Source organism: Microplitis demolitor, chromosome 7 (genome assembly GCF_026212275.2).
Source record: "Microplitis demolitor isolate Queensland-Clemson2020A chromosome 7, iyMicDemo2.1a, whole genome shotgun sequence".
NCBI classification, from domain to species: Eukaryota; Metazoa; Arthropoda; class Insecta; order Hymenoptera; family Braconidae; genus Microplitis; species Microplitis demolitor.
Window position 1 is genome coordinate 13,569,922 of NC_068551.1, and position 12,094 is coordinate 13,582,015.

The window sequence follows — 12,094 nt, forward strand, 5'->3', positions numbered from 1 at the left end:
ACGTTAGTGATCATGAACTCTACGAGGTTAATAATATTTTTTTTTTTTTTTTTTTTAATTAAATTTATTTGCTTCTTCGATGTATGGGCCAAGTCTAGCAACAAAGCCTGGGCCAGCACTGGCAATGAAGCATGGGCCAGGTCTAGCAACCAGGACTGGTCCTGTGTTATCATTCCAGGCTTCTACCAAGTAAAAAGTGAGCGTGAATATGAATTTAATTTCAATCTGACTTCACTCCACATACGGATTGAATAGGGAGTTTTTTTTTCAGTGAGGTAATTTCGGAGTGATGTGGATTTTGTTTAATCCACATTCACTTCAATCCGGATCTTTAATGTTAAAATAAACTCCCCTATGAAGTAAATTTCACTCCGAGGGGATTTAGTAATTAAAAAATCATCCAATCCGAATTTACTCCAGATTTGATCCGCGTCCATCACTCGGCACATTTTCGACAGTATGTTTGCGCACAGATAATCATATATGAACAAATTTGCATAATTTTATAAAAAGATTTTTCAGCAATGATTATATCTACAAAGTGTTGACAAGATCTAAAGACAAATTTAAAGAGATCTGCACAATATTTTGAATGAAAATTTTTTTACTGATGTAATGATATTTACGATCTGACGTTGTATGCTGAAAAATAATTATATTTTTTCATATCTGCTTCGATAGATTAAAATCTGATCAGATAAAATTATTTATGATTATTCTCTTCAAATGAGTCACTGAAAAGTATTGCAAATCAGTAAATATTCACTAGACATTTGGAAACAGGACACTTGAAGGTATAATTCGCTTTTTTTGTTTTTACTGTACGACAATTATCCTCCGAGTTACAGTATGTTGAAAATCATTTGAAAATATGGAAGTTCTTTAATACCCCTAATTTTTGCGAATAGTATATAAAAAATCTTTGTGATTGGTAATTTTCATCATTATTCAATATTCGTCTGTGTAGTTAATGTGAGTGTAGTTAATACCATAATATCCCGATGACTGTAATTACTATGGTCATAATAGTTTGAGGACCGATTTTTTAAGTAACGAGTTGCTTCCTTGTAGCGATTAATTGTGATAATTGACACATAGTTACATATATCACACCGATATATATATACATACATACGTATAGTAAAAGGTGAGAAATTATTTAAAAAATTTAAATTTTTCACTTAATAACTTTAAATGACTTAAAAAAAATTACGTTACAAAATATTTCTTAAAAATATTTCACATGAACGAAAAATAAACAAGTCAAAAAAAAAAAATAATATGTGATAAAAACTTTAGTAAGAATTGTGAGTAATTTTGGAAGGTTCATCAACTTTAAAACACGTCTTTCGGTGAATACTTTTTTTTAGAAGTATAATAATATGAAATGGTTATTTATACTGTTTGAACGGTATACAAATATATATAGATGTTTGAAGCAAAAACAGGTTGCATCGGGATGTTATGGTCAACATATAATGAAAGATCTCACACCTAGGTGCGACCACTTTGATGTCTCACTGTGCAAACACAACTCGATGGACTTTATGTTTCTGTCTCAAAGTCTTTACGTGCAGACTCGTGCAGCCTCATTTCGCAGATGATTCCTGGAATTTATATTTCCAACGCTCGTATTAAAATTATAACCAAATAATAATAATAATAATATTATTTATATGAAAATAAAAAAAAATAATTAAATTAATTAAATAAATTTTATGATTAAATTAATTAAACAATTACCAAGAGAATTAAGTCCATAGGTCGCTTGGTAAACTGTTTGAGACGGGCTACTGATTGGTAGGGTAGAATTACCAAGTCCTAAACTTGAACCAAGACTTCCGGAAGTCTGTTGACTTAATTGACCTAAGCTTTGGCCAAAACTAGTCATTCCCATGCTACTTTGACTCAATTGTCCTAATCCTAAAAAAGTAACCGACAAGTTTAATTAATTAAATTTATTATAAAATACACATACATCATCATAAAATATATGTAATGATATCATGATATTCTTTAAATTAAATGATAACATACCTGGGCCCATTGCCCACCGATCTGTTGGAGTGTGAAACATCCCAGCAGCTCCACAAAGATCTGAACCCATTGCTCCAAAGGGCGGAAGCCCATGAGATGGTAGTAAAGCTCCTGGTGTTCTGAACACATTTGTTGTCTTCTTACGTTTCTTCCATTTTGCTCGACGATTTTGAAACCACACCTGTCACATACGTAGCATTCAAAATAGTAAACACTAATTATTATTTTATTTAATAATTATGTAATAATGTTTTTAATTATTCAAAATTAAACATCTATTATTTAATTTCATGTATGTAAAAAATATATAAAGCAGAAAAGAAAGAATAAATTTTAAATACAATAAATGTTTTTTTTTTGAGATTTGTAGAAGCGATTTACACATTAATATCGTGTCTTAAAGAGAGTAGGGGAATATTATTACATAGCATTCTTGATCGTTAGTACATAAGGTATCACGTGGAACGATGAGGTGTCCCTCGGTGTTACTACAATATCTTCAACCCCCACACCCGCCGCTAGCTATTAGCCGACGTTATGAGCTGTTGATTCTGGCCACGTAGTGGCTTCCTAAGCTGCCGAGGTCCCGGAAACTTGATTTATTGATATCGCATGCTAAGCCCTTCTCTCTCTCTCTCTCTCTTTCTCTCACTCTCTTCCTCCAATCTCTATTTTCTTTCTCACTACAGTCTCAACAATATACCCCATTGCCAGTGCATTGTTTGTACTATATATGTATATATATATATATATATATATATATATATATATATATATATATATATATATATATATATATATGTATAATTCTCCAACACTCGGGCAGTGACGTTCACTTTCCTGGTTTAGCTTTACTTGCTATATGTACACACGACACTGTACTCACAGAGCCATTTCATATTTGCGCTGTACCTATAAATTAGTACTTTGGCATTAGCACACGAACAGATTCGTAGTCAAGAGCTGTGTAGGTAAACATTATAATGTACTATCGTGTACGGATTATTTCAGTCTAATTGGATTTATACAATTTATCTTTGGTTTACTCTGAGTGCCAGTTTTATTTACAATAAAAATGATCGGATCGATTTCAAAGTTAACTTTTATTCAATTAATAACATCTATAATTATATATTGATAAATCATGGAGATAATGGACCGTACAAATTTGAAAATTTGTAAAGAACGTTTATTGAAAGAAGAAAAAAAAATAGAATCCTCTGGAGACAAATTTTAAAAAATCACTCTTTTGCAGTGAATATTCACTTATTGCTAGTGAAAAGTATACCACTATTTGAATTAGTGATATTCCTCACAAGTAAATAGTGAATAGTCATTACTATTTTCACTATTTTAAATTTCGGACGGAAGGAGATTATTATAGGGAGATTTGGTATTTTGTTGACTTGGTAACGTTATATTTTGTATGATTATTTTTTTTTTTTACCCCATGTTTTAGTCTGCTGGGTGTGGTCCTGTTGATTTCACGCCAGAGCAAAGGTTTAAAAGCCCATAGATAATTCGAAGCTGCTGCTGCATGATGCTGTTTATGATTCGCTTGGAAGAAGATGTAGTTTGAGGGTGTGGAACAATTTAAACCCTCACCTCGTACTTTTTTATTACGATTTTTATTACTTTATTCTTTGGTATTAGTTTTTCTACGAAAATTTATTTAACATTTTATTTTTTAATTTTATCTATCGATTTAAAATTTATTAATTATATTGTGAATAAATTTTACCTATTTGATAATCGTAAGTGTATACATTTAGAAATCGTATTCACATTGATCATTTTATGACTATTAAGTTGATGATGCGTTAATTAAATGCTTGTTAAAAATTACTCAATGACTTATTGGCAGATGTTTTACAATTCGAACACCTGGATTCCATTAAATCTCGGGGATTAACTATAAATTTTAAATAATCATAATCATTTTCGATTGAATGAGTCATAAATTTTTTTACTAAAATTTCACTTTTAATATAATATAAACTGTTATAAAAAGCAACCGGTTGATTTTTTTTCTATTTACTTTTTTATACTCTACGTGAATGGAAAGCCTCGTAAAAGGGGTTCAGTCTACTCTCTGTGATATAAATTGAGCTCACTATCAAAGTAAATGGCAGGATCTTCGAAATGCTTGAAGATATATTGTAGAAGATTTCACCTTGCTATTGAACGATTGTCAAATTTACTTAAAAAAACAAAAAAGTAATAGCATTTGAACATAAAAATGTCACGAAAATTCATGAGGTTTTATTAAATAGTTTAAATAAAATGTGAAAACAATTGCAATGATTGCACATCCCTAGTAAAAATAAACGAGGGCCACCTTGTTTGTCATCTACCGTTAGCATCGATTTCTAGCGACGCTAGCAAGATGCTAGCCAGTGCCTCGTTCCATTCTTACTATGGATCACATCGATAAAATAAAATAGTTTTATAGATTAAGATATAGAAAAGATAAAGATAAATAATTAAAAGTGTAAAACTCGTACACAGTCTTTGTTATGTTTGGTAGACGACGTAGTGAAGTTAATGAGAATAAATATTGTATAAACTTAGTGGGAGAAGAAGGGGAGAGAAAAGGATGACATCTGATTGATGATAGTGGTCGTAGAATCCCGTCGGAGGGTGGCAAGACGCATTACTTCTTAGACCACCTACTGTTCTCTTATTTTATCTCTTTCCCTCAACACCTCCTAAAGTTCCTTTTGTCTCTTTTATTCATTATCCAGGTTGTAGACAAAAAAAAGAGGGGTGGAGCTATTAGCGCATGGACAACCCCCAATAATCGATTAGACTATGTAGGAAATAAGAGTATTACATAAAATGTATATATAGAAAATGTGAGATAAAGATGACAAATATTTATGAATTAATGGATTTTAAAATGTCTACATCCAGTGAATATATACAGGGATTATATGATGCAAGTTATGACTTATAAAGTAACATCTTTTTTAAGATCAATAGAATATCTTGAACAGCATAGTAATGTTTTTTGAAAATAATCTTTTAAAAGAATACTAAATAAAATAGCGCCTTTGATGTTTACAGTGAAAATTAATTGCAGCTAAAAAAATGGAGGAAAAAAAGTTATAGAAGATTGTATATTTAAAGTATAAAAAACTATAGTCATGTTGTAATTGCACGTGCAATATCTACCGTAAAGTTGATCCATTTATATTTTATTGTTATTTCACAACCGGCATTATTCTTGTCTGTATCTATTATAAACCCATCGTTAAATTAACTAAAATTACAACCAGATAAAACTGGCATACATATTTTTTTCAACGTATGGAAATATTTCAACTAAACATTAAAATAATATAAATTTATTTATTATTAAGATTTTTTATACTATTCCTATCGTATTTTTGGTCAATAAAAAAATTTTGCATTGCTTTGATTGGAAGTTTGGAATGGAGTATTCTAGTATAACGCTAACCAGTGTCTTGAGGCTAGTCGATTTATTTCCACTATCTATAGGGATATCGACTAAACTTTATTACCTATAAAAATTAGATTCTGCAGGAGAATGGTATAAAATATATAAGATACCAAATTTTAAATTGTGAAAAAATAAATTATGAATAATCCCTTAATTTCTAAAGATTAAAAGTTACACAATAATTAAGCTCCTGATCACGATGAAAAAGTTAGTGTCGAAAAATTTGAGAATTAAATATTGAAATAATTTAATAATTTACTTTAATTTTGAATTAATTATTTTTGAAGTTTTTATAATAATGTAATTTATATTGCACACCTCCATTGCTCACATAAAAAACATATTGACACTCGTCCAAATATGCTCAACTAAAATAAAATCCGTATCATTTGAAGGATAATTTATTCATGTATTTCCAAATTTTTTTTGAAAATCATGTATGCCCGGACTAGAAATTTTGGTGAGGCTTGCCGAATCAGTTTGGCCCGAACTAGGCTTGCCTGACTAAGGCAAACTTTGGTATGCCAAAGTCGGACGAAACTAGGAACGTCTGTGGCAAGTCACACTCAGGCTTAATATTGGAATTCCTGACTAAGATCGGATTGGGATGACCGAAGGCTTGGTAAGTTCTTAGATCTTCGAGTCTACTTGATCAAATGATCTGAAATTTTCAGAAAAGTTGATGCCAAAAAAACTCTTTCGATCGCCGTCTTAATCATCCAAATTGGTTTATTAGTTAGAAAGATATAAATAGTTTACACACACACACACACACACACACACACACACACACACACACACACACACATACAGACACTCGGACATCATTCTGAAAATAGTCAGAATAGCTTCCTAGGACCTCAAAGCGTCGACATCTGATGAAATTTCGATTTTGGCAAATTCCGGGTAAAAACAATAACTTCCCGATTTTTTCGAAAATTGTTGATTTTCTGAGCGGGAAGTTAAAAATTTTTAATTTAGTCAAACAAAATTATATGATCATTACAGTCATACATGACCATCTATTGCCAATTTCTATGTATGAGGCTCGTATGCGAAGTATGGTTTCTAAACTACTGCCTAAGAAGGAAGCCAAATCAGGCAGGGCCTCGCAACTGCGTTACTTTCAGGATCTCGACCTAGTTTGGTTGCCTCATTTGGTGCAAGTGTGGAATTCGGCATGCCTTATTCGGACCGCACCACTGCCTAACTCAAATTTCTAGTCAGGTGGCTCTCATCATTTTAGTACTATGCGGAATGTTCTAAAATTAACTTTGTTTTTTCAAGGAATTTTTCATTGGACTCAATGTATTGTTTGCCACAAAAACTAAATACAGCGTTTTCTTTGCTATATTTAAAGTTGCTAAATTTTACGAAAGTTATTTACTTTCAATAATTTTGTTTTCGCGGCATCTTTATTTTTATTACTTTGCATCTTTATTATTTACTAACAGTATTGCAAATCTCTTCATTTACTTATATTAGCTCGAAAAAATATTATTATAGTGGTTTTTTTTTTTTTTTAATAACAATATTTTCACTTTTGGGGGGCGGAGTGATCCGTTTTGCCCATCCGGAGAATAATGAACATGTACAATAATATTTATAAAAAATATTTTAAGTTACAGAATTGATTATGTTTTGTTTACTATTTATTCAATGTCTTTTGTTTAAAAATTTCGGCAGATAGTGAAAGTTTAAGAGCTTTATCTTTAAGGTAGTACTATCGATACTACAAGTGTCAAATGTGTGCTTTGTCTAATTTGACTACCGTAGTATTTATATTTGGAAACGTCGCGTAAAAGCAAATGAGATAGAAGTATGCTTATAGTAACTCTGTTTCACTCAAAATGTGAGATCATGCGCAAAATTTATTGCGCAAACATCTATTATACAAGTTATTGGCTTTACATGTTTGTTTACTCAAATGTCTGATTCAAAATTATTAAATAATAAAAAAAACATATTTCATTGGAAAGGAAAGAGTCACAGAAAAAAAAGTATTAAAAAAATCTGTAACAAATAGCATTAGCAAATAAATTGAATGAGAAACATGGAAAGTTCACGTCTGCTAACCCTACGACTAACGTCAATAATTTTAGAAAAAATTATTCATTACTTTGAAACTAAAGAAAAAAATATTTAAAAAATTTGTAATATTAAAGTTAATTTATGCAATATTATATATTTTATAACATGTTGCTTCATTTAATAATGAAACTATATTAATAAAAAATATATTGTATGTTTTGTAATAAAAAATGAGTATAACACTGATATCCCTACATACCGCATTTGATGCATGTTTAAATTTCGAGCGCGTCATAACCTTTTTAGCGGCGTTGCCACATGTAAGTAACATGCCAAATTTTTCTTAATTATTTACTAATTACTTTTATCACAAGCTCTGAAGCTCTAATTTTAATAAACCAAAGTATTCTACGCATTTTTTTCTTTCCATTGATACTACCTTCATTGAAATCTTAACGTCAGATTTTGTGAAATAAAATAAACTATGTGATTTCCCATCCCGGGTAAAAAAAATTATATATAATTATATATAATTATCTATAATTATCTATAATTATATATGAAAAATGGCCCTATATAATTATATATAATTATGCAGAACTATATATAATTGAATTCCTATGCAATTTGTTAAATAAATTGTGAATTTTTGTATACCCATACAAAGTTTAGAAACCGGCCCTCGGGTGGTCCATCGCCGGGCGAAGTATAATGATTAACGGCCGGTCATTGACAATTTCTAAAGGCCCATGAACGGCTGAATATACAAATGATAACCCCGGCCCATTAATGGCGCTCGACTATCGGCCGATTAATGGCAGCCGGCAATCAGCCAAGCATGCAAATGAATTTAATTTAAAAAAATTTTTTTTTTCTTGAACCTAATAGAATTCATGATCATGAACGTTTAAACTATTTAAGTGGGGTAAATGATGTGAAAAATACTCGGAGAAAATTCTGCTGGGCTCTGGGCGTGAACTGCCGTCCTTCTGATTACTGGGTTCGAACGATGGCTACTGGACGAAACTGCTAATATTGAACTGACACTTTTGAATGATCGAGATATTCATTCTGCTACAACCACTCGATTTTATGAACATAAAGAGCAATTTAATTAATGTTTTCGATTATTTAGAAAAAAAAAGAAATTTCGTACTATTTTATTATAATTACATAATTTTTTAAAATAAAACTTATTAAATTGAATTGATTATTTATCAAGAACCCAGTTGAATTATCTTGCTCTACCGCCATTATTAAAAATGACATTTATTATAAAAATGTATGTATTATTTTTTTATTAAATTAATTTTTATAAATAAAGTTATAAAATTACAGTTGTTGGTTGCAAATAATAACGAACTAAAAAATATTTTAATTGTTAGTTATAAATAACTTTAATCGGAAAATTAAAATATATTATTGATTAAAAATTAGTTTAAATCCAAAAAAATATAATTATTAATTAAAGCAACCTATAATAATAAGTTATTTGTATAATCAATAATTGATTAGTAGATTTTTTTATTTGACAAAGTCATGGACCACTGATTCACTAACAGTATCCTAACGTTGCGAAACGATAATCGGCCAGTCATAAGTAGCCATTCATTAGCCAGCCATAGGCAGCGTCGTTTAAAATATTAAACGGCTGCTGGTAATTAACCATGCTTGGGCCATTACTAATTGTCAATGCTTGGCTGAGTGACGGCAGTCAGACATCGACGGATCTACGGCATTTTTTCCATTAACAGCGACTTTGTATGGGTAGTAGAGGCTTTATACTTTTTATTTAAATCATTTTTTTTTTTTTTAAGAGTCCGAGTTTAATTTCTAAGAAAAATTATTTATGAAAACATTGATAATAAATATTTTTGTCATTATGTAATACAAAATGCACTATATTACCATCAGAAAAGGTTCTTTTCACTCTGCTAAATAACGGAGGAGTGCCGGGCCGGAATATTCTCAAAGTTGAAATTTAACAGTTCTGAAATATAATCTACAAGGAGAGAGAATTATGGTAACTGTTCCTAGTACGTTTATGAAATATCATCCTATACCGTTATGGTAATGATTACTTGGAATTATAGGATATAGACCCATACTTTCTGGGAAAAGTTTTCATAAGTATGAGAACAATTCCTATCAATATGGTAACAGTTTCCATATCGCATGTGAAAGAATCATGGTAATGATTACCATACTCATAGGAATCGTTCCCACAAGCAAATAGTAACCGATCCTATAATCACATTGTAATGGTTCCTAAGTGTATATGGGAATAAGCCCTATATATTATGGTAACTATTCCTATAATATTATTGTAAGCATAACCATCATATTATAATAATGGTTACCATAATATTATGGTAATCATTTCTATAATGTATGGAAATTATTACCATGATATCATGGTAACCGTTATCACAATATTATGGTAACGATTACCATAATATTATGGTAACGATTACCACAATATTATGGGAATAGTTACTATAATAGTATGGGAATGGTTACGATAATATCATGGTAATAATTCCCATAATATTTAGAAATTATAATAATTTTTTTTTTTTGTTAGAAGCGTTTTTTTTGTATATTACAAAATTTTAAGAATACAAGAAAACGCTTAATACAAAAACAAATTTATTATAATTTCTAAATATTATGGTAACAATTACCATAATATTATGGTAATGGTTACTATAATATCATGGTAACCATTATCAAAGTTACATGGTAACGATTACCATGATTCCATAGGAACTATTCCGATACTATATGGGAATTATACCCATAATTATAGGAATGGTTACTATAATATATATAGGAGCCGTTCCTATAATCAACATTTGAAAAAAACCGGTTACCATGCAGTATGGGAACCATTCCCATAATATATTGTAACTGTTACCATAATTTTTTCTCCGTGTAGTCAACATGTGCCTTCTTGGTCAAAGTTTTTTCTTCGCCTCGGAAAATTATGATCGAGGTGTCATTCGATTCGTCATCGCATCTAGAAACTTTTTAAAAAATTTGATGTGGCGCTAGCAAAAATTTTAAAAGTTATAAACAATTTAGTAAAAAAAAAAAAAAGGGGGGGAGGGGTTTGGTTTTTTGCGAATATCTCAAAAAGTATTTGAAATTTTTGAAATTTGAAAAACGATTCAAAAAGAGGTACAAATTTCCTAAAAAAAAGTTTCACCTCCCTGAACTCTAGGACCAATATTTACAATTTTTTTAGGAGGTTAAAAATATGGCCGGAAACGGGAACTTATGGTTGCGTAAGCTCCGCCCATTTCGGACCTTTGATAAAAAAATATTATTTAAACTTATTAAATATGAAAATTAAAAAATGAAAAAATTCAGGCACCTACAGGATAAATCAATGAACAAAAATCTGGCGATCAAAAATTTTTATCGCGATTTTTCAATTAGTTATCCATTAGTTAATTAACAATTTTTTGTCGCACGAACTTAAATATTAAAAGTGCGATAATTGTTAAACTATAAATCTGGAATTTTTTTTCTTTTATGGAGCTATTTCACAAAGACTATAGAATAGATTCCCGTTAGAAAAAGTAAAAAATTGTTAATTTTCACTTTGTTATTAACAATTTACTTAAGTGAAAAATTATAAAGCTCGATTAAACATTGGAAAAAATATTTTTTTTATAATATTGCTATTGGTCTGTTTCTTTATGATCATAAGCTACTTAAAAATGATTTTTAATCATTTTTATCTCATACTGTTTAAAAAATTGTTATAAACAAATGCGTTATTTATAAGATAATCAAAACATTGTTTGTATAACATATTCTTTGATTGAAATTATGATTTAAAAAAAAAAATCTTAAAAAAATTTTTTTATTACTTAAAAAGGCATTTGTTAATTAACTATTTTTTTTTCCACTTGTTATGAAAATTACGGAACCATTTTCTTTTTTAAATCATAATTCATCTTGTTCTTCAATATCTGAAAAAAAATTTTTATTTTTATTCAAATTTTATTTGTTTATACAATAAACAATTGAATTTTTTATTTATAATTTTTTTTATTCTAAAAAATACAACAAAAATAACCCAGCATCAGTTTTTAAAAAAAAAAAAATTTTCGATTTTTTATTTAATTTTAAGTTATCTCCTTTATTCAAACTTACCTTTCGCGCCTGCTTTTCTTCATTTATTATTAATATAACTTATAAACTATTGCAGATACAACAAATTCATCTAGATCTTCTTTCTCCTAATTTAACTACTCAACAAATTCATGAATCAACTAAAGCTTTAACTTAATTATTTATATAATTTTTTTGCAATTATTTATAAAATTTAAAGGAAAAAAAATTTTTTTTTGTTTTTAAAATCGAAATATCTCATTAACTATAACAGATACGACAAAAGTTATTTATATCTTTTTCATTCTGTATTAGTTGGTGAACAAATTGAGCTCTAGCTGAAGCTGTAATCTTAAAATTTATAAAGCAAGTAGCAGTTATTAATAAGAATGTATTGGGCAAATTTTTTTTTTATTCTGACACATTTATTCATAATATCTA

General features: G+C 29.3%; 1 protein-coding gene across 1 annotated transcript in view; it reads right to left on the reverse strand.

Annotated features, from left to right (window-relative positions):
* Positions 1-12,094, reverse strand: part of LOC103578892 (homeobox protein orthopedia) — a 130,496-nt gene that overhangs the window by 11,795 nt on the left and 106,607 nt on the right. The window contains exons 4-5 of the mRNA XM_014442320.2: positions 2,038-2,218; positions 1,744-1,923 (exon numbers count right to left, since the gene is read on the reverse strand). Coding sequence (XP_014297806.1) covers positions 1,744-1,923; positions 2,038-2,218 — 361 coding nt within the window. The remainder of the gene's footprint in view (positions 1-1,743; positions 1,924-2,037; positions 2,219-12,094) is intronic.